Genomic DNA, 24,800 nt, shown 5'->3' on the forward strand with positions numbered 1-24,800 from the left:
TTAATTAACAAAGTTAGCAATTATGGATTTTAATTAAGCAGTTTGTTAGCAATTTAGCGCACTTATTCATTTTTTTCTGCTGTTGCAAACTACGTTGTTTTACTTAGAAATAAAAAAAAAGATTTCACATTTTCAATTATCAATAACTAATTAAATAGATAATTAAAAAGATTATCAGTTATGGATTTTGAATTAGCGAATAGCTAGCAACTAAGTGCATGTATTCATATTTTTGAGTTTATGAAGTTTTATGCCAATTTTTTTATACTGCTGATAACAAAGAATAGAGAAGTACATAGAAACTCAAAAGCCCTTTTTTATCTACACAGTTTCATTTTAGTTACTACCGGAACCACCAGTAGGCAATAGTATGTACTTAATGCGATGAGAATACACTATCAAAGAGCGGTACAATAATATCAAAAAACGGTATAATACTATCAATGAATACACTGTTCTGCTTACTACCGCTTACTGGTGGTCCCGGTAATAACTAAAATTAAACTGGGTAGATAAAAAAGGATTTGTGGGCTTCTTTGTACTTCTGTATTCATTGATTAAAGATTTATGTTGCACAAGTTTGACTCCCTTGAAGTTTGACGTTTGGTCAGCCTGCACGTACGTGTCCCTGCGTATCCCGCTCTGTCCCGCGTCTAGAACGGAGTGATATGAAAGCTGTTTGACGAGTCCTCAATTATTACCGAACTGTTTAATTCCACGTTCGGAGTCATGGAAGACGTATTTCAAAACGGTAATTATTGTAACGAGGCTAACGCAAATATGAGCACTTCGGAGGCGTCGAAAGAGGTACGCATAGATATTTTTAAACATGTATACGTGCGTGCTACATTTAACTTTAGTAAATCTATGTGGTAAAATCAATACGTTCATTACCCTTCATTTCACATAGAATACAAACGTGTTGTGTGTTTATTGACTGTATATGTAATATACACGATATTGATTTCGTCGATAGTCATTTATTTCACATTTTATTCAGTTAGAAAGACATTTATTTTAAAACACTTTGGATTGTTCAATTGTTTATTACATATTATTTTACATTAATTTTTATCGTTATTCTTAATATCATTTTGGTGTGTTAATGTTTTATACAAATGAAAATTGTGTACATGAAAATATTTATTTTAGGATTCTTTATTGGATCATATGGAAATTTTAATAGTAGAGGCTGAAAAGCGACCTAATGGACCATTAAATTTAAGAGAATTCTATACTGTGTACCTTATCGAAACCAAGTATGTATGAATGTATTTGACATTATGTTTATCGTAGAATATATTTGTGATAGTTTCAATTTGCAAGAGCAATGCAAGTTAAAAGTTGCATACTTGTATAGAGTTACAGATCTTACTTTCAAAGGTGCTCTAAGTATCACAAGTTCTTTATGGAGACGTTATACTGATTTCGAATTATTAAGAACATACTTAGACATTGCATATCCATATATAGTTTTACCACCATTGCCAGAGAAAAGAGTATTATATGCATGGCAAAAAGTCACAACAGATACATTTGATCCAGATTTTGTAGACCGACGAAGAGCAGGATTAGAGGTATGATACTCATCATTCTAACTAATTTTATTATCTTCTATTCTTTAATTAAATTTTCTTACATTATGCGCAGAATTTCTTATTAAGAGTAGCATCGCATCCTGTTCTCTCTCAAAATGAACACTTCATGGGATTTTTACAACAACGGGAAGGCTGGAGGGAACATATTCAAGAGATAAGTAAGTAGTCAAATAATTTTATTAAAATTACTTTTACATTTATTACGATATTAAATATGATCCATTTTTATTTTGTAGGTTATTTACGTTTAGCAGAGTCCAAGTTAAAAGCTCTTAGCGTAGCTGTTCGTCTAAGAAAACCAGATAAGAGATTTGAAACATTAAAGAATTATGGAATTGAACTTCAGGTAAATTTTAATTTATTTCAATACAATAAAGTTATGAAATATAATACTTCTAAAAGTATGTAATATTTTTTTTAGAACAACCTTTGCAATCTTCTTAGAGTACGAGCCCGTCTTGTGGAAAAGCAATACAGCTTATATAAACTACATGCGAATTATGGTCGTGTGTTCAGTGAATGGAGTGCTATAGAGAAAGAAATGGGAGATGGTTTGCAGGTAGTAATAATTTAATATATATATGTATACATATATGATACCTTATTGTTCTTAAAATCTTGAAACAGACGCTGTCATGCATCTACAATATGAAAATTTATTAAAAACAATCAGATGGTTATAAGCACACTGCATTACAGCATATTTTCTTAGAAATCAGGCCATTACTTGGACTCATTAGCAGCTACGATTGACACCACGCTTGAAGAAGAAGAACTTATAGCAGACCAATTAAAAGAATGGCTCTTTGGTGCTTCAGCTTTACAAGCTGTCGTTAGACGAAGAGAAGCTTTACAAGTGGCTAGGGATGAAGCTCAAGATGCGTTAATAGCTGCATGCGAACAAAAGGACAGGGTGATACAAGGTACATTTTTGTCTAATTGTGAATATATATTCATTAAAGTGCATAATATTTTAATATCTTATGAAAATATATAAATGTAAAATACATGGAAATTATTACAGGAAAAGCAGGATTAATGTCCAGACTTTTTGGATCGGTCGATACAGAAGAAGTAAGAGAATTAAAAATTCTTCGATTGGAGCATAGAATCACACAGCAAAATGAGATGGTGAAACAAGTTGATGAGGACTTAAAGTATATACACATATATTTTATTTTCTACTCGTTTTTTTTATCTGTAATTTTTAAATTGTACAATAATATAATTATTATTTATAACATATGCGTAGATCATTTTCCAGCAAAGCTATGGTAGATATAGAAAGATTTCAACACCAAAAGGTTGTCGATTTAAAAGAAACCTTGGCAGCTTACTGTGTTCTACAATTTAAACTAGCTAGAAAGGTAAAAGTTGAATTTATACAAACAAATGTATTCATTTATAAATTTATGTATGAATTTTATTGAATAATCTCGTTATCATTATTTGCAGAGTCTCCAAACTTGGCAGCATATTAAGGAATGTCTGGAAAGTATACCGTAAGTAAAAGTAATTTTAAAACGCGATTTTTAATCGATGTGAAAATAAAATTAATCATTCCAATTTTTCGCGTGACACATATATAAATATATATATATATATATATATATATATATTTATGGATTCACTGAACTGTACGCTTATTAATATTATTGATATATAAGAATTTTTTTATCATTAGTTTAGTTCCATATGGGTGCGTGCGTACTGGTTATTTTGTACGCACACAGGCATATGTGTGTGTATACTATTACCATCGTGTTTGGATGTATAAATTTATGATACAATGTTATTTCGTATTTATATGCATTTAATCGAACGTGACGTATTCGTTAATCAATACGCTAAAAACAAAAAAGAAGATATTATTATATTAAGATCACACATTTTAATCATGTTAAATATGTGGAAAAGCATTATCACATTTATTAGTAAATTTACTTGCAGAATCTGCAAAATACATCATGCATAAAAACATACATAATTTTTGTTCGAGATTAATACGACGTACCAAATTTATCGGTACTTATCTGTCTTTTTTTTTTTTTTTTAATCATTTTATCATTATCTCCAACAACGCTAAAAGAAAAAGCTTTGTATTTTGTGCTTTATATATTATAAAAAAACAAAAAAATCGTTTAATTAAACTCGTGCACGTTCAATGTCTCCGTATATTCGTATATTTCGTTAAATCTCTGATATATACGAGTCAAACTTTGTTGTATTTAGCATAGCAAATAATTCCAAATCTCTATATCATTATTTTATTTAAAAGCAAACGCTGCGCATTTTACTAAGTGTATTTTTACAAAATTCACTATGTAACCTCCAGTGCTTTAAGCAAATAAACGATGCCTGATTGAAATGAATTGTTTTATATAATAAAAAAAACAAAAAAAAAATAATAAATAATCTACGAATATAGATTTTTGATCATTTTCGTTATAAATTCCGAAAAATCTTGCGAAATTTGTTTCCATCAGGCATCGTCTGACAATCTCCTATACATATGTCACAATGTTTCTAATCTTTATTGTCAGTGAATATATAAATAATTATATATATATATATATATGTACATATATTTACGTATATGTATATGTATGTATGTATATATATGTATATATATGTATATATAATATATATATATTCCTATGGAGAAAAAGTACCAAATGAATGATACTTTTGTTTATTTGTGAAATATGTCTTTATTTATCCTTTTGTTATGAGTTATTTTATATTTACGTATAAAAAGAAATTTTATCTGTTAATTTCACACGAAAGAAAAAAAATGTTTCTCTCAATCTTACATAAAAATAAAAATAAAAATAAAAAATAATGTATATTCTCAGAACTCATTATCACACAGAAGCGTTTTTTTATTGTAACGCTAAGAACAAAAAATTTATTTTGCAGTCTTTTTTTTTTAATTTTCCTTTTTTTGTTGGCATACTTGTTTTAGCAACACCATGACCAATGTAATCGATTTGTTGTTAAGCATTATATGGAGTAATTTTTTGTAGGATGATAAATGATACACGTGCGCTTATTAATTAACATAATTATTTTTTTATCCTTGACATATTCTTCACCTCAGTGTATTGTAAACGACATGTTTCTCTTTTTTTTTCTTTTTTAAAATACATTCGACGAGGAAAAGGAGAGTGTCAGAGATCTAGAACGTCTTAACATATAATTATATATATTTACATTAAAAATATTCATTTTTATACATTTTATACATCATAGAAGAATACTGTCACAAGTTAAACGTGACGAGTTTTGATAGAGAACATTCCATAAATTTCATTATATCTAAATGTTCGCAATTTTAATTGCAAATAATTATTTTATAATTCAGTATTTTAGAATTTTTAATTTCTCTTATGACAGTGTAATAATAGTTTTTCAATTGTAACAATATTTTTCTAAGCGTGCGATTATTTCAAATCCTTACTTAACAATGACTTTATATAAAAATTCTTTTATTTTAATTGATTATTTACAATATACAAACAAGTATAGTAAAAAAGAGAGATACCACTCTTATTGGCAAGGAAAGAAGAAAAAATTATTTTACTTATTATACGTAGTATAATGCTTATTACAACTAACTTTTTTATTTATATAAATAATAACATATACATAATGCTGAGCGTTAAATGTTAAAGTAAAAATGAAAACTAACTCGTGAGAAAAAATACGAAGGGTGGGCTTTAAGCCGATCGATTTTCCTTCCCTAGCTATTTAAAAAAAAAAAAGAAAAGGTTATAATCTTGTGTATATTGCGTTCCCACTCCCTTATCCTTAAATTACGTATATTACACGTTATTGTGTTTTTATAATTCGAGAATGCTCAGTCTTCGGGACGATGATGCGGCTATCGAATATTTAAACTCGAAAAATTTGTTATGAAAAGCTCATAAAACTAAAGTTCATTAAAAGTGATTTCGAGTGTTATTAATTAACAATTTTCTGAATAATATTTGTGATTTCATTTTTATCTTTACATTATATTCCTAATTCTAACGATAAATCTTTCTCACATATTTTCTAACTATCACAGTGAGTAATTGTCATTTTAATAATTTTTCCTTTACAGTATTTTTGTTATAAACATTCGTACAATAAATTCATTATCAGTGATATTAATTAATCATACATATATATTATATATATATATAATTATTAGTATACTTATGTGTGGCTCAAATAAAGTATTACGTACTATTTTCTTAGAAACTTATGAAGATATCTAGTTCAGTTTTGCAGTAATTAAATGATACGGTGATTCCCTAGATTTTATTTTCATAGAACGTAGTATTAATTTTTTGTTCGAATCGAATTAGCTGTTATTATATATTGTGCATTCCCTTACCTTTTTCTCTTTAAAAGTTACCTCATAAAATATATTGCATACTATCATTATCTACCTTGTACTATTTAATTATCCTAAAAATGAAATTGTTATCTTAATTAGTTTATAAAAAAGAACAGCTTGTAATACTTTATTTAAATCACATTGTACATATAATTAGACTCGAAATTGACATTCGCACTGATTAAAGTTCATTAAAGTTCATTATCTTTTTCAAGCCGCTTCCTTTAAAAAAAAAAAAAAAGAATATTATCGAGATATTTAATTGCAGGAATTTATTATTAATGATACATATTGAAAATTAGATGCACTATCGATAAAACAGATCCCTCGGATTAAATGAATGAGCGCTTTTTTTCGAACGCATATTTAATTATTATTTACGTTCTAACACGATCATGCTCGTTGCCTTCGCGTATGTTCCACAAAGTCATTGAAAATTCGCATTGTCGATTTGTATTGATGACGTTCGATATATTTTCGTCGTTGGACGACAAAGAATAATTTGTTCTTCGTGGAAATTTGAGATGTTTTAAGCCAGGTAGCCATTTAAAAAAACGTCGCCATCTTTTATCTTGATCATCAATATTGGTGACCTTGAGAGTTGTATATCTCGTTGATTCAGGCCACCTAAGTTCGTTGTTTGATCGTTCGTCAGTCGATTTATTTTCAGAAGAACATCTTTCTTCGATCTTGGTCATTTTCGTATCTCTCGTGTCGCGTTTTGTTTTTTCGTTTACGTTCAACCCCGTCGTTTGTTTCGTGGATCTTTCCAATGTAGTAGTAATAGACGATTTAAAAGAACGACGTGGACTGTCATCTCTTGCCGAATTTCCAGAACATTCGGTACTATCCTGTACCATACCTGTTCCTGCTGTTGCTGCTGTTCTCGAACCAACTGTTCTTTGTTGGGAACGGGATAGACTTGAATAAAAACGTTGATTTTGTCTAAGACCTGACATCCTGCAGCTTCTTGATAAAGTTTCCTATATAAAAAAGAGATCGAAATATTTATATTATTTTATTTGTCATAAGTTTTATTAATATATTTTCAGAAAGATACTCATTGAAAATATCATTAATCCTTAAACTACTTTAAATGATTTTACTATAAATCATTCTGTTTCAAAGCAATATTTTTAAACTAATTTTATTTATCTTCATTGTTATAAAAAATTATGTACATAAATAATGAAAAACTGTTGTTGTTCATTTTGGTAAAGTGTTTTTTGTCGAAAATATTTTTTCTAGTTACATATTTATTTTCGTTTATATGGCGTACGAAAGCATATATCCACCGTACTGTCATGGCCAGTAGCTAAAGGGTTAATGATATTATGATAGATACTTTAAGGAAGGGGTTTCTGAGGAATATTAACTGACTTATGTTCTAAAATATGATCTTCAATTTATTCAATATGATGCGTACGTGACTACATCTCAGGTTAGCATTGTCCTTCGTCTATTCTTTAACCAAGTACATATGTCTTTCTTTCTTCATACTATCATTCTCTCTCATTTTCACTCATATTTCTTAAGTAGGTTCGATCTCTATCCATTTTTGGCCTAAGATCATCTGATAAAGAAAGACCATACGGAACCATTTGTCTCTTTTTTTTTTTATCTAAACAGATCTTGTGTCGTTCAAGGACACCTAAATCGAAACGTTTTCTCTCATATTTTTATTATTTATACTACGGATGCATATTGAACTATGAACTTTTACAACAATGAATAACAAAAAAATAGTGATTGGTTTTTAATTTTTAAAATACCATCGTATTAGATTCTTACGAAATTGTTAAAAGTAAAAAAAATCGTTCAGGGAAAAATGAGATCCGACAAGTGAAAAAATGTAATAGTGATTATAAGAAATAATAGTAATTATTTAATTGACTTTTTCGTATTCCTTTAATCAATCGAATATTTCTCTGTAATGTCGTTATATCTTACATTTTCTTTTCAATTAATTTTCATCGATATTTTTCCTTTTTTTCATCGAAACAAGTAGGACTAAAGAAATTTCCTAGCACGTATGATCTTATTTCCATATCAGGTTCGTTAACACTCGGTTTTCCTCGGTTCGAATATTTGTGGAGTTAGTTCGTGCTAGAAGTAAGTAATCTCAATGTAATTTTCTATTTGTGAAGTATTCTTCAAAGAAAAAAAAAATAAGAAAAAGAGAAAAATGTGTTTCCACGATTACTATTCACTTGACGAATTTTTCACCCTATTTCGTATCGTTTCCCGCGAAATAAAGTTAAATATTAAACGTGACGCGTAAAATTTTACCCTAAAAAGTTTCATCAATCGATATTGTGAATCGACCCAAAAAAAAAAAATATATATATATATTAGACTGTGCCAAATAAATCGACTATTTTTTTTTTTCGGTCCCACATCAAAATTTCGTTGAGAGTGACGAAAAAAAAATTGTGTCAAAATTTGAGCCCCCTATCTTCATTTTTCAGTTAGCGCTCGCTAAAATAAGAATTTTCGCCAAAAAAAGTTTTCTTTCACTTATTTTTTGGTTATAGACAATTCAATATACCAAATATTAAAAAACCCTTGGTATGGTTTTGCAGGAAATTAAATTCTCTACAAAGATGATTTTTTATCGAACTTAAAAAGTCAACAGCTTTTTTTTTATAGCTGATTAAATTATATTTCGTTCTATAATTTTCATTTTTAATTATTGATGAACACTTATTAAACTACTTCCTAACGAAAAGAACATACTAATGCAATTTTTCTAGGAATATTTATGATCTAAAAAAATAGTTTTTATGCTGTAATGAATGTAAATACTGTTGAGTAATTTATATTCTTTACTTTTAAAATAATGAATTACATGTCAATTCTATTTTTTTTTGTTTTTCACCTTATTGATTCAAAATTCGGTGAAATTTTTCTGTTTACAGTGAGAATTGCACAAACCTATGATTGTATAAAAAATCATTAGTATTTTAATAGAAATAGAAACATTAATATAATTATGATATAATTAGAATATAAACATTAATATAATTATGATAGACACACAAAACAAGAAGATTTAAAATCATTCGGCTCAAAAGATATAAGTGATTTTGTTACTCAAAAGTCGATGGTTTTATTCGAGAAGTTCGGTTTATCTACAAGTTTTCTTGATTTACCTGTAGATCAATGGGAATTCGATGACGAGTACCAGGCTTCTTTAAAAATTGTTCGATCGATAAAAGTTGTAAATGATATTGCCGAAAGAGCTGTAGCGTTAATTGATAAATATAATGATAGTCTCACTTGTGATGAAGAACAAAAACAGTTTTTATTACAAGTTGTTGCTGAGCATCGCAAAAAATATCCCAATTGTAACAAACGAAATTTATGTGAGTAATATGTTTACTCGAATCTCATAACTGATTTTAAAATAATTCAAGTAAAGATCTTATTAGTTTCATTTATATATAACAAGATTAAAAGTGTGTCTATCATAATTATATTAATGTTTATTTAAAAAATGTAAGCTCTTTAAAACTAGTAAAACATATGAATAAAGACAATAATAAAGATTAGCATATCATTTTTTTAATTTATTAAAATTTTTTAAGATATTTCGTTTTTAGTAATTATCTATTTCTATTAAAATACTAATGATTTTTTATACAATCATAGGTTTGTGCAATTCTCACTGTAAACAGAAAAATTTCACCGAATTTTGAATCAATAAGGTGAAAAACAAAAAAAAATAGAATTGACATGTAATTCATTATTTTAAAAGTAAAGAATATAAATTACTCAACAGTATTTACATTCATTACAGCATAAAAACTATTTTTTTAGATCATAAATATTCCTAGAAAAATTGCATTAGTATGTTCTTTTCGTTAGGAAGTAGTTTAATAAGTGTTCATCAATAATTAAAAATGAAAATTATAGAACGAAATATAATTTAATCAGCTATAAAAAAAAAAGCTGTTGACTTTTTAAGTTCGATAAAAAATCATCTTTGTAGAGAATTTAATTTCCTGCAAAACCATACCAAGGGTTTTTTAATATTTGGTATATTGAATTGTCTATAACCAAAAAATAAGTGAAAGAAAACTTTTTTTGGCGAAAATTCTTATTTTAGCGAGCGCTAACTGAAAAATGAAGATAGGGGGCTCAAATTTTGACACAATTTTTTTTTCGTCACTCTCAACGAAATTTTGATGTGGGACCGAAAAAAAAAAATAGTCGATTTATTTGGCACAGTCTAATATATATATATATTCGATTACGAATATTAATTATTTTTACATTTTGCAAGATGGTATACGAATAACTACATATATATTGGCTATTTGTTTTTTGTTTTGTTTTGTTCTTTTTTGAATTTAAAAGTTCGAATAATAATCGATAAATCTTTTCCTCTTTGATTATTCGATTTTTTTTATATTAATTTTTATCATTTCCGCTAATGCACTTTCAGTTATATGAAAATCAAAGTAAAATTTTGTTAAAATAAAAGAAAAAGAAAAAAGAAAGAAACAAGAAGGGAGGGATAAAGAAAAGAACGAAACATTGCAGATGTAAGGAAAAAAGTTTGATCTCTTATATTTTCTCCCGTAAATATATGAAATACATATACGTATTATACATATATGTGAGTTAACGTCTGTTTCATAGTTTGTGTCGAGTTTGGAAAAAGTTAAGGAAAAATCTATGGTTATATGTATGTGTATAGAAATTCACGTATTTGAAATTCGATATATATGTACGTACAAATACGTTTTCGTTTTAAAGGTTGTATAAATATTTCCATATAACGTCGTAAATCGCAAAAAATCATTAAATTCTATCGATAACGTATAAAATAAGATTTATTACAAGAAAGAATGAGAGAAAAGTTTTATTTATTCTATAGATTCGACAAAATGTAAATCATCTTTGTATTATACTTATGCACACACTTGAACATGTCTTCAGAATTTTCTCCAGGATACATCCTTAAATTTGATATTCCGATTTACGCATTACGTATTCAAATTTCGAACAATATTCTAATATATGCAACAGAAAAACAAAATATCACAACTACGCGATCAGGATTATGGTATTTAAATTACAGTATATAAGAAAATTCAAAATTTTATTTTATTTTATTTTTTTTTTTTATTCTTCCTATCTTTTCCTTTTATCAAATAATTTACATCACTTTTATTTCCTAAGGTTTCTACGCTATATATCATTCAATTAAGGCTTAAACAAAATTTTTTTGATCTAATGAAAAAATATATCGATATAATAATAATCCTGTCTTCAATACACCAATCAACTTACTTGTTTTCTTTTTTTAAATATTTTTTATTGCAATTCGTTTGAAAGATCAGAACGAGTATCTTTAAAAATTGAATAACAATGTACCTTCGCGTGTTATTTTAAAAAGAAAAAAAAAGCAATTTGATGTTATCTCCTACCTATCGATTATTTTAAATATTCTATCGAAAGAAATAAAGAAAGAGGAAATTCAATGAACTTGATCTTGTGTGCGAGGATTTCTTAACTCACCATGAAAGCCACTCGAAATTTATTCGACATGATGTTGTAAAGAATCGGATTGATGGTAGTGGAGACATAATAGAGGACTCCAGACACATAGGTCATCAACAGATTAAGGGATTCTACCCATTTACTGTAGGACGTGAAGTGATCCTCGCTATTGGTACCATAAATGGCGATCAATCGTTGGACGTGAAATGGCGCCCAGCAGATGAAGAATGCGACGACGACCGCGACTATAATCATGCAAAATAAATACACTCTTAGAAAATAAATACATATCAATTTTTTTTCTTCCTCTTGGCAGGAGAGATAAATTTTAATTTTTTGTGTGTGGTGGATTTTTTTTTTGGATTTTGTATTATAAAATATTACCATTCGATACGAGTTCAAGAAAAAAATTTTATACGTCGAGATTTTTTTGTTTTTTTTTTTTTACATTCGTCAACTTTTTTCACGTTGTCTGTATATATAATATGAAATACAATGGATTGTTTAAAAAAACAAAATTGTATTTAATTTACCTTGACTTAATTTAAGTTTATGTAAGCTTTACAAATAATAGAAAATTTACATAACAATTTTTTAGGATAAGTTACAGGAATTATTCTTATAATGTTCATACTTTGATACTGAATAAATGTAAATGTATACGGTGGCTGGTATAAATATTCGGACACGATGTAATCTAAAGAATTATTATCTTATATCTTTATATTTTATGGAAATAATGATTTTTTTTTCTTTGTTTTTTAATTAAGTAAGAATACTTATTTGAAATGCAATAAATAGAATATTTTACGATTTGTTAAAATTGAATATAATTTTAATTACATTTTATTAATAAAAAATATAGTTATATAAATAAGTGTTATATTTGTAGCTTCTAAAACAAATGTTCTAACTTATTAAAGTAGAGAAAAGTCATTATTTTTATAAATGACAGACATATATATATATGTATATGTGGGAATGATTTTTCGGATTTAGATGCTGTCGGAATATATTTATGCTAGTCACCGTAGCTTCATATATAATTGTATTTCTTTTAATATTTGATTTATAAGCGCGCAAAGAGTAAATTTAATTTTTGATATAAAAAAACTTTTTTGTCATTTCAAAGATGTAAATGTTTTTTAAAGACGAAAATATTACACGAACAAAACGTATTCAAGTTTCATATGTCAAGGGTTTAATTAACAAAATATTTAGTTTTCTTCTTATTCTTCTCTAGTTTTGAATTACAAACGATTGAAATAAATCAGTAACTCGTTGAAAGACATTTGATGTGATCAATAAATCAAATGGGTAATCTGTTACTAGCTTTACGTATCGTTATTTATCTCTAATTTTTTCTTATTTTTCTACAATGGATTATACGAAATCCTTTTAAAGTCCATTTCAAAGATTTTGTTGTAAACGAACCTATTGTTCATGTACGAGTCACAAACCAATGTCGTCAACAAGATTAAATTATTGATATTAAATATCAAGTGTCAAGGAAGGAATAATATTTGAAGGTAAGAGCGCACAACACTTGATTATATTCTTGACAATCTTTTTGATCTTCAATTTTTGTTAAGTTTGTTTTTTTCTTTCATCAAGAATGCACTGGGGTTGTAAACGATGATGCATAGCAAGTTGTGTTTACTATTCCTTTATATATATTATCGATACGTAATATTTATTTTTTTGTTTTCAAAAACCCATCACGAAAAAATAATTTGAATATTTAGTTTCATTTGAAATAATTTCTGTACGAAATAAATAAAATATTAATCTCTCTAAATTGATAATTTATATACAATTACATTACTTTCCTTACGACGATGATCTATCTAACCATATTATTAATGTACAAAATAGTAGATAAAAAAAAAGTATTACATCTCTTAAGTGAATTTACTCGGACCAAAGTAATAAAACAAAAAAAAAAGTAAAAAAATAAAAATTATATAGTTCGCGTATTATTCTCTACTTTTCTTTTTTTCGTTGTAATTTCTGTAAAAAAATTCTTATCGCAATCGTTTTTCTCTTTTTCCCTTTTTTATTCGATTTATTATTCTGCCTCTTTTCCGTCGGCCACTCGAATCAAGGCTGACCTCTTCTTGACCTCATCCTACCTGCTGTACCCCCATACCCCCAAACGATATTCGCATTTCCGATGTGGAAATCGAGCTCTCAACCTAATTCAACTCGTTCAACTTTTCCGATCCTAAGTCGATATGAAATTGAACTATGTGTTCGTATGTTTTTTTATATTTTATCTGTCTCTCTATCTTTCTCTTTCTTTTTTTTTAATATGTTTCTTTATTTTTTCTATCAAATTTCTTTTTCTTTTCTTTTTTTTTTTTGACAAAAGAAAGTATCTGTGCAAATAATTCTAAAAATAAATTGGTACTCGAAAGTATTGGAAACTTCTAAAAATGAACAATCAAGATATAGCGTCGAATAAATTAATATTATATTAAAAGTAAGTTTTCTTTTATAATATATAATTGATATATATATACTAATACTGTATGTATAAATGATTGTGTTCAATTTATGAAACAAAAATCGACGGTACATTATAATACGGTTAAATCGAGAAATAATTTTCAATTAGGAAAAAAACAAAGAAGAAAGTGCAATCGTTTTCTCGCAATTATTACGAACGAAGATGGGTTCAACGTTACGCGGAGAAAAAGAGGAAATGAAAATTAAAAGGAAAAAATAGAAAAAAAATGATATAAAATTATACGACCAGAGAGTATTATCCGTGACTTGAATATTCACGTACTTCTTGATACGTTTATATCATTTATATTCGTGCTATAACATTTTTTGTCGCCAAATGCTGTTTTCGGATGCTTCTCACTCAACAAAATTATATTATTTATTTTAAAGCTCACCGGTACAAAAATTTCCAAAATATGTTTTTACATACGTATGCATAACATTGCCGAAGGTTTTTTTCCATTCTCTTAAAAACAAAAAAAAAGAAATAAAAAATATATGTTAAAAAAAAACAACCAATTTTATGCATTACCACGAAGAAGGAATAGTAGTCAGGACCTCGTGTAGAATAATGCAATATTTTTCGTAGAAGAAATGTAGGAACAGAGGTAGACAAAAATTATTTCGTACTTAGGATATATAGTAGATAATATATATAATGAATACTATATATATTATATATAGTGGATATATAATAAAAGTACATTATATTCATATTATATACAAGATCCGTCTGAATATTATATAAATGATCATTGACAAACAAAAAATAAGAAAAATTTTTATTCCACATATCCTTATTTTTTTTAAAAGGTATTATCCTCTTGTCCGCTCGTATATGTTATTCGACCGGATACCGTATATAACAGCGTGAAAAATAAAATGACTCGAACATTATTAGGTGTACAGATTGCAACACGAATAAAAAGTAAATAAATCATGAACCTTTTTTAATGTGCATTTTTTATTTTTCTCTTCGTTTTTTTCCGTTTCTTTTTTTTTACGATTTATCCAATATGGATTCGCAAAAAAAAAAAGCTTTTGTTCTCGCGCGCGTTCGCGTTTCATTAAAATGAGGGCCACACAAGCGCGTTGATCCCCAATGGCGCAAAAATTTAAAATTGTCATCAGCTTATTATTAAACTTTTATAATTTTATCTACTTTTTTTTTGTATCACATTATTTACATCCGTTCTCGTAACTAGGTCGATATAACGTGTTATGCAAATCGACATTTCGAATTATAGCTACTTACATATAGTACATATATATATATGTGTGTATGTACATGTATGCACTTAGATGTGTGTTTACATTTTTATATAAGAAGGTATCTATTTCAAGAAAATTATATTGTTTTTCCCATTTCTACTTTACAAGACGATAACAACTATCGCGATCGAAGTTTTTATGTAAAACAATAGGAAAAGATAATGTATAAGAAATATAATAAAAATATTACACTTCAGCGACCTTTGCGTCTATCGATTGCATTTCGATCGTTAACAACGTTTTCTATATTTTCAACAATTCCAACGTTCGTTTTTAATTACCATATTTTTCAAAAGAGAGAAAAAGAAATATATAAGAAAAAAAACAAACAAAATTTATATCCATATTTTATATACAATATATAGAAATATGTAACAGAGATCTTGATATGTATAAATAAATTATTTAATATAAATATTTATTAAAAATTTTTTATAACGTATAAAGAATGCAGATGAATTTATTTAGAATAATATAAATCTATTAAAAGAGAGCACATTATAATATTTATTTTCGTTTTTAAATCATGGCAATTAATGTACACAAATTGGTAATTGTCATTGTTTAAACGCTTCTTCTGTGCATTTCGAGTTAAATCATTGAAAGTAACGCCTTGGAATTAATAGTAATGATAAGCTAATTAAGTAAGTAACGTTTGTTTTTTTATGCTAATTAACCGTTACGCAAAGTCAAAGTTTGAACGGCAAAAACTTGTATACTTCTTCAACAAGCTTGAAATGCGACGAAGAAAGAATAAAAATAAACAGAAAATAAAAAATGCATCGATTATTTACGCGTAAAATGGTCCAAAAATAAAAACAACAATTCCTTTTAAAGCTAACATGATGATTCGTTGAATATTATACACTAAACTTGTATATCGACTTCTTCGACATTATGTCAAAGTGTATTTGATGAATATGCATGTACTTGCATATACCGATTCTTGTATAACAATGGCTCCGAAGTGGAATTCGAAAATTTACTTCGAAGAAAAATTTCCACGTTGGTTCAATGGAAATGTTAGCATTGAATTAAATTCGATTTATTCGTTTGATAAGATATTGTATAGTATCATTAACACTGCAATAGATAATTTTTATATATATCATATTTTTTTATTTGTGTTGATTATTTGTCTTACTAAAAAAATTATTTAAAATTGCAAATTTACTTAATTTTTCTCGGGGAAAAAATATTTATTTTAAAATTCAAGATAAATATTTATTATTCGAAAGATACTTAAATATTCAGGAGATATATCTTTTTTAGTTTATATCATATTTTTTTAATTTTGTATACTATCTATCTTATCGCTAATTTAAAAACGCTTTACGGGATAAGAATGTTTTTTATTATTATTTTTTTTTTCCTTCTTTGAATATATTTTTGTTGTATATAAAGTGAAATTATGCAGTGTCATTTATATGCAATAATATTTTGCGAGAATGATTTTGTTATCGCTATTATTATCAGTATTATCTGAAATATTTTTATTTTTTTACGTTGGAACTTTTTGATTTAGTATACGATGTTACAATACTCGTTCGCAAAGGGCTAATAAAGTTACATAATTAATCTAATCTGATTCGTACAGTTATTTTAATATGTAATTTATTAAAAAATAAATATTAAAATTATTTATTGTATATATTTTCAAAGTATATCGTTATTTTTCTTTTCTCTCTCTCCCTCCCTCTTTCTCTCTCTCTCTCTATTTCTGTTTCTTTCTATTGTATTATACGACACATGGCAATTAAATCGTCTAATTGAAATAAAAGTAATTTCGAACGTAATTGGTAGATTGTTTCGTTCGATTACCGTGAAAGTAAATAACAAATTAGATTATTCCAACAAAATATACGTAATATTAATTACGTAAGTGTCAATGAAACGATACGTATTTCCTGAATTTAATGAATGATCAAAGAGTTGAACTAAAGTTACGTTAAATCTCGATGAAACTTGAATGATGGATCTAGCTGAAAATACAGATACGTTATGCTACCGTTGTGTTTCTATGAATGAGAAAGTGATCGTGACTTTGAATTAATGCATGTGTTTATATAACATTGTCGTTTCACCATTTCATTCTTTTATATTTGTGCGATACACACGGTATATATGGCTATACTGACTTTTGTTATCCATACATTACGTATGAATTATTTCCTTCTAAAAATTTATCACAACGATAACACACTCTTTTTCTTATTATACATATACATATTTCTTTTCTTTTTACAGGGTGGGTGTATTTTAATTAAAAATACTTGCATTTGTAAATTTATAGATGCACGATAATACTTGAAAACAATTTTAATATAATAATCGATAGCTTTCGTTTTCATTTGTAATCTTTTTGAAAATGACAGTTGCAATGTCCCATCTTATATATATATATATATATATATATTTATTTTTTTATCTATCTTCTTTAATTACACTACATAAAAAAATTTTACAGGACTATTATTTAATTTTATTAACAATCCGATAACGAGATTTACATGATTGATTAGACATACATTGATACATTAGTAAAAAAATAATACTCGGTTTTTATTCGATAATAATATTCTATGAAACATTCCATTTACTCATTAATGAAAAAAATGTATATATATACATATTAAATGTTAATATTGAAACGAAAATAAATGAAATACAATATGAAACAATTTTTACGCGATTTTTTAACAAAAGCCAGTACTATAATATAATGACTATAATAATAGCACATTATCGCGTTCATAGAATCGCTACCCATTTCCTTTCAGTACTAAATCAATTTTTTTTCTGCAACTCAAAGCAATTAATTTTTATGCACTTCATGTATCTACTTAGAAAAAAAAAAGATACGAACGAGATCTTCAATGCATTTATCGTCTTCGCGATTCTTAATTTCTTTAGTAGATATAGTTACGTAATGATGCATATATCTTGTTAGTGAAAATTATAGCTTCTTTTTTCTTTTCCTATTTTTCTTTTTAAATACCAGAGATTATATCTTTGTTACGTGTCAATCGATTAAGTGGAAAAATAATCGGATGGTATGTAAATCTATGGAAAATGTGTGTTTCAATTTGAAATAAAATTTTACGAACTAGAACATAATGTCAATGCGAATTAACGAATTCATCATAAAGACAAAATCAAAAAGTAAATCTTATAGTTGGAATTAGAAGAAAAAAATAAAAATTTATATTTTAAATAGAAATTTATACAATGTGAAACATGAATGTAACGTGTTAGTATAATTATATAACTTGTATATATATTAAATTTAAGAAAAAGAAAACAATTTTATATACAATAACTTTATTGAAATGGAAGAAAGTACATTTGTATTATTATAAAATAAAAATAAAAAAGAACGGAAAGAAATAAAATAGCTTGAAATAGTAACAAAAAATCGATTTCCGAATGGCATTCGAGCTTTTTAAGTTACGTTAAAAAAAAAAAAATTGCTAACGATTGTTCCAGATAAAACATTTTATCTTATCCCTTTTTTTTTTCCGTCCACATGTCTAACCCACCCCCAACGTGTAATAGCACATTGATTCTCCAACATATCAAAGGACCAACATTTTTCTTTCTTTCCTTTTTGTTTCCTTTTCTATCAACGTACCAACATTCTTTTCTCCCTTCTACCTTTTTCTTTCCTGTTAAATGAACCCTCTTCTTCTTATGCTAGATTTCTTGATTTGTGTGAGTGCCATTCTTACGAGGGAAGCTAAGCAATAAATTTCAATCGCGTCATTTAAAATAAGATTATTATTATTATTCGAAACTTTCTGATAAGATTATAAAATACGATTTTATTTTTTATATTTACATATATATCGTTAATTTTTTCTTTATCAAATAAATCATATTTCTTTTGGTATACATATATGAAAATATTTATGGAATAATATTAAAAATATATTTTTAATATTGTCTTGAATTTAATTTTAATATTTTATTATATTGTCTCGGTATCTGGTACTCGTTTAGGCACCGAAGTAAAAAATTAATAATAATTGAAAATTAATGTTATTATTTATTTCTTTTTTTTTATAATATAAGAAAGCATTTGATTAATTGCAAAATTTGTTTTATTTTATTTTACAAAATGATTAATTATTTTAATTCAAGTCCCAACTATAGCGTGTAAACATGCACTTTTTATACATTGCTTCAAGTAATGTGGAACACATATACACTCTTAAAGGTATCTAAAAGATTAAATAAACAATGATAGATAATAGGTTTTATTAGAAATTCCGTTTTTAGTAATAGGTCAACTTTCTATTTTATTATATTATATCATAATATATTATATTAATATATAAAAATCTCGTTAATATTACAATTGATTATTAAATAAAACATTATATAATAAAAATAATGTTATATAATAAAATTTTTATATTTGTCGATATAAAATATGAAAACTTGTGACATTATTTATTAGTTAGTTTAATATACATGAAAAATAAAAAATAAAAATGATACACTCTAAGGGCTAATTATTTTTATTTTATTATTTTTGTCATTTTCTTATCATCTAATTTAAGAAGCATTTTTAATGAGTGAAATATTATTATAGTATGCATTTTTAATATCGTATTACATTTACCGATATAACTATCGTACGTAATTTTGTTTCGTAACTTTAAGACGTACTAGAAGTTTTCTTACCAAGAAGAAAAAGAACGTAAGAGAAATTGTAAGAATTAAAAATCAATATCGATGCATTTTTGTTCTACGTATAACATCTTCGAATATAATACTTTATATTCATTTTTTCTTATATATATATATATACATAACGTGGTACTTACTAATCATAAGAGATCGCGATCATGTTAGAAAACTTTGGCCGATCGATGTCGACCATTCCGTTATAATATTTACATTTTCTTTGTATTTACACTTCACATCGACTAGGTCTACTAGGGTTGCTAATGTAAAAATATAAATACAAAAATCAACGTTCCAATTTCTTTTTCAAAAGGAAGAAACCATATTTATACCATTTCATGTATAGACAATTTCATGGTTAATCTCGAACATTAAACGTATTACGATTGGTTACATTTTACATTGGTAATATTTTACACTGTTATTTTTGATAAAAATAGATATACGTTAACTCTTTTGATATATATATATATATATATTATATTTAAATCTATTGTACTATATAATATTTTGTATTCACTTTCTTTAAACTCATCAATTATAAATTATATGATACTAAATCTTAAATAGTTTCTACACAAAATCATACCTGTGAGTCATATGTATTAATCAATATTCAATTTAATAATTAATTTTCAAGAAATATTATATATACAAAATACTTATATATATATATATATTACTTTTAAAATATTAAAATATATTATTTCTAATGAAGTTTTAATAATCATATCTTTAAATTTATATCGTATATGGATGTAGAAATTTCTCATATTAAGGACTATTAGTTTTCATCGATGAACTTGATTACGTTATTTAATCGAATAAAATCGTGTCAATAGATCAAGATAAAGGGTCATGTGATCGAAGAGACAGGTTAATTTGGAAAGAACTTTACCCATTTAATTCTCATTGCATTCTCATCCGTAGAAAAGGTGAGTCGTAGAAGTAAACTAATCGATATTGCGAACACATTAGCGGCCTAAACAAGTTCCTTTAACATTAGATAGATGTTTCTGTAGGGGTATCCGTATATATATATATATATATGAATTATAAGCATGTGTGAAACTTTGTTCACAATTACTTGCTATTACGTGCGTAGGGTAAAAGTGGAGAAGGTGAAATCATTTAACTCTTTATCTTGTCTCCATCTGATTGTCTTTGACAACGAGCATACTACAACATTGTTAATAATTTTACCATTGAAACTTATTTAGCGAGGTCATTGTCTTTTACGAACTCTTCTCTTATACCTTTATAAAGAATAATACGATCTTTGACCTTTGACCGTTGCTTTTTAATCTCCCAAAAATGAAACGAATTTTCTATAATTTCAATTGATGATTATTATTCAATCAAAAATTGAATGACTATTAAATTTAACCAAAATGATATTAAAAACATTGACATATTCCACTGTCAATAATTATCGACATATATGTCTCTTGTATAATTTCCATCCTAAAAAAAAAAGAAAAAGAAATGAACAGAAATATTTCCGTATTTCACTATTTACTCGTATGCTTGAACGTAAGTAAACAAGAAATAAAAAGCGTACAAATATCTTCCTTTCCTTTTTCCGGTTTATTCGAAATCCTCGCAAATTTACTTTCCTTTTATCCGTTAGTTTCGTAACTTCGAAGCATCGATCGAGAATCTGCCCGAGTTGAATAAATTTCGGTTATGTTTTCGCGGCATGGTTGTTATTATTATTATTATTATTATTATTATTATTATTACAAAATAGCGTAAATTTATTTCGAATGTTACGTAATAAATGTCAGTATTACATTTCCCGAAAAGGGAATGAAATTTCGAGATATTAAATTGACAAACAAGACGTAAAAATAATTTTCCTCGATTTATCGAAATAAATTCGAGTATTACTTAACGATAGTAATGTATATTATTACCTATATACGCAGGCATAAGTGAAATTCGTAAATTACAAATGTTGCACACAAATAATCAACTTTAATTTAATCAATTGTAAATCCGAGACATACTAAGCGGTCGATTTAAATTCTCATTGTGTTCAATTTGATTAGGATGATTTATATATTAATTAAACCAAACCACTAACGAGCAAGCCAATTCATGTACGTTGAGTACGTACTAACAATTAGAAGCAAATTCAAGGAGGATGAAATTGAGATGGATTATCGAGAAGACAATTTATCGTTTGATGACAAACTCAGATTCAGATTCAGATTAGGTTTTTCCATTGATTATTTATATTTTCATAAATATATCTTAAATTCAAAAAAATTGATAATAATAATGAACACGTTAAAATTGAATTATACAATAACTATCGTAATTGTTTCTAGACAGAAAGATATAAGACAGTTCATTGTTATACTTTTTTTTTAAATTTTTATTTTACCCTCATCATCAAAAAATATATTTTTAATTTATTAAATCTCGCTAATTTAAGGTAATTTAAAAAAAAATGTTTTCAAATTATGCCTCAAAATTTAAGTACTATTCACCGATGATTTCAAAACTACTCAACATGTTGTGACAATCAAGTCTTAAAAAGAAAGAGAAAGAGAGAAATTAAAATCATCGAATAACTTAAATTTATCTCAAAAAAATTCGAACGAACGTGTTGGCCTTTCGAATCGTTTTCGAGTGAAAAAAAATATATTACTTTTAAATATACTAAATTACTTTTATTGGTGAAACTAAAGATAAATTTTTATTTTCTTGACCTTATTGTTAGTAGTTAATAATGCAAAGCAATCAACAAACTCGTTTATTGTTTTCGAGATTGATTAAAATAAATAAAGCAAGAGTGTGTGTGTGTGTGACGAGAAAATTCCTTGGCGTATCGTTACAAACGTATCTTTGTATTGCTTTTTATTCGTAATTAAAATTTGTTTGTTAAAAAAACAAAGAAATTCCAGGATACGAAAAAAAACAAACTTCGAAGATATAAAAAGTAATCGTGGATTTGGTTGCGATATGTGAAGGATAAAATTTAATTGTTCAATCGAATTATGTGTGTTAAAATCATTTAAATAGTTCATTTTTAAATATTTATCTAATATTGAATGTAAAAAAATAAATAGAAATTTATATCATTTATTATCAGCGATGTTTTGCGACAATGGAAATGATTCAAAAGCTTGGAATTCAATTTCACAATTAAAGAAAAAATTATTATTCTACCCCTACTTCTCTTCCCCACTTTTCTATAAACCTATCTAATTTACAAGCATTATCGAACTTTTTTATGACAAAATGTTTCAGTGCGAGTAATTGTATAATCGAAATTCTACATATTATACAATATATATAAATATATTTTTTATAAGTTTCACGTTATATGTGCATTTTTTTTTTGTATAAAAATTGAAGACAATTAATTAGAGGATTAAGATATGAAATAAAAACTTACCGAGCATTTTAAGAACTTTTTTCGAATTTCTGCCAGGATGATGCCTACAACTCCTCTGTGATTCTCCACCGTTTCCAGGTTTTCTCTTCATCATATTAGATTTTCTTAATTTAAGACCAATAAGAATGTATAGAACGGTTATTAAACTCATAGGTACGATGAAGAATAGGAAAGTTGACATCTCGAAGGAATGTTTTATTATAACTCGTTTCACCGTACACATAACGATATCTTGATTAGGATTAACAACACCAAATTGTAATGCCTGAGGCAACGCGAATGACAATCCAACTAACCAGATAACTAGGATTAATTTAACGGCACGTGATAATTTCGACATGGTCTGTGACAAAAATGGATGACAAATAGCAACGTATCTTTCAACGGTAAATGCCGTAATCGTTAGAACCGATGCGTTGGTTGACGTTTCAGCAGCCAATCCACGAATAACACAAAAACCTTCCCCAAAAATATACGAATATTTGCACCATACCAGATACATTTCGGCCGGTAAACCGGATATTAAAAGCAACAAGTCCGATATTGCTAAACTAAAAAGATAATAATTCGTTGCCGTGTGCATCGACTTGTTGCGTGCAATCACGATACACGTGCTTATGTTACCTATAGTACCACTTATGAATATCGATGCATAGATTATGGTAACGGGTATTACTATGTACAAAGAATCCCTTCGTATTATCGTCGATGAACTTTCTTCGTTTAATAAACTTGAAGTATTATTATGATAACACGATTCACAGTTTAATTGTGGAAGAATATTATCCTTAAGCGTTGAATAAAATGTACTTGTTGGTGCTACCAAACTAGCTGACAGAGTATTATCCATCGTTTCTTTTATCTTCTTTTCTTTAAGATCATAACTTTTCAAATTGACATTTGATTTTTATTTCTGATTTTTCTTCTATAAACATTCTTCGATCTTTTCGTTATTTTTCTTTCTCCACTTTATATATATATATATAAATATTTTTTTTTCTTTACTTAAAACTTGTAGCCGGTCGAAATGAACGTTTAATTTCACTTATGATTTTTTTTTCCGTTAAGCAATGCTCTTTTTTTTCTTTTTTTTTTCTTTTGATTCGTTCGAAAATAAACGTAGCTTTTGTGTTATTTAAGATCTCGAAGAAGAGTTGAGAGGATTTTTCTGCTATTTTTCTTCTGTTGCCTTCTAATTGATTTTGCTCCCACGTGATATTGGTAAAAATACGTAGGAGGGATACGAAAGAGATCGAGATCGTTTCTTTTCTTTTCTTTTTTTTTCCCCCCTTTGTAAATTGATTTTGATATCCACGTGACACCTCGAGAATGACACTCGAGAAGATAAAGTAAAAATAGTTCAAATAAAAAAAGAAAAAAAGGAAAGAAAACAAAAAGAGAACTATAATTCTATTATACAAAATATATATATATA

At 26.7% G+C, this 24,800-nt stretch overlaps 2 protein-coding genes across 2 annotated transcripts; one reads left to right on the top strand and one right to left on the bottom strand.

Annotated features, from left to right (window-relative positions):
* The first annotated feature begins 402 nt into the window (after positions 1 to 402).
* LOC122516308 (sorting nexin-4-like) lies at positions 403 to 3,180 on the top strand. The gene is made up of 10 exons (XM_043634001.1): positions 403 to 807; positions 1,153 to 1,259; positions 1,361 to 1,577; positions 1,651 to 1,756; positions 1,835 to 1,944; positions 2,020 to 2,157; positions 2,311 to 2,521; positions 2,623 to 2,755; positions 2,851 to 2,965; positions 3,054 to 3,180. The coding sequence occupies exons 1-10, from the start codon at positions 730 to 732 to the stop codon at positions 3,102 to 3,104; spliced, it is 1,266 nt and encodes a 421-aa protein (XP_043489936.1). The 5' UTR covers positions 403 to 729; the 3' UTR covers positions 3,105 to 3,180.
* Positions 3,181 to 5,983: 2,803 nt separating this feature from the next.
* On the bottom strand, positions 5,984 to 24,282 carry LOC122516309 (pyrokinin-1 receptor-like). Its single transcript, XM_043634002.1, has 3 exons — positions 23,366 to 24,282; positions 11,509 to 11,735; positions 5,984 to 6,965 (listed from the first exon to the last, which is right to left on the bottom strand). The coding sequence occupies exons 1-3, from the start codon at positions 24,213 to 24,215 to the stop codon at positions 6,360 to 6,362; spliced, it is 1,683 nt and encodes a 560-aa protein (XP_043489937.1). The 5' UTR covers positions 24,216 to 24,282; the 3' UTR covers positions 5,984 to 6,359.
* Positions 24,283 to 24,800: the final 518 nt, after the last annotated feature.

Source organism: Polistes fuscatus, unplaced genomic scaffold (genome assembly GCF_010416935.1).
Source record: "Polistes fuscatus isolate 324 unplaced genomic scaffold, CU_Pfus_HIC Scaffold2, whole genome shotgun sequence".
NCBI classification, from domain to species: Eukaryota; Metazoa; Arthropoda; class Insecta; order Hymenoptera; family Vespidae; genus Polistes; species Polistes fuscatus.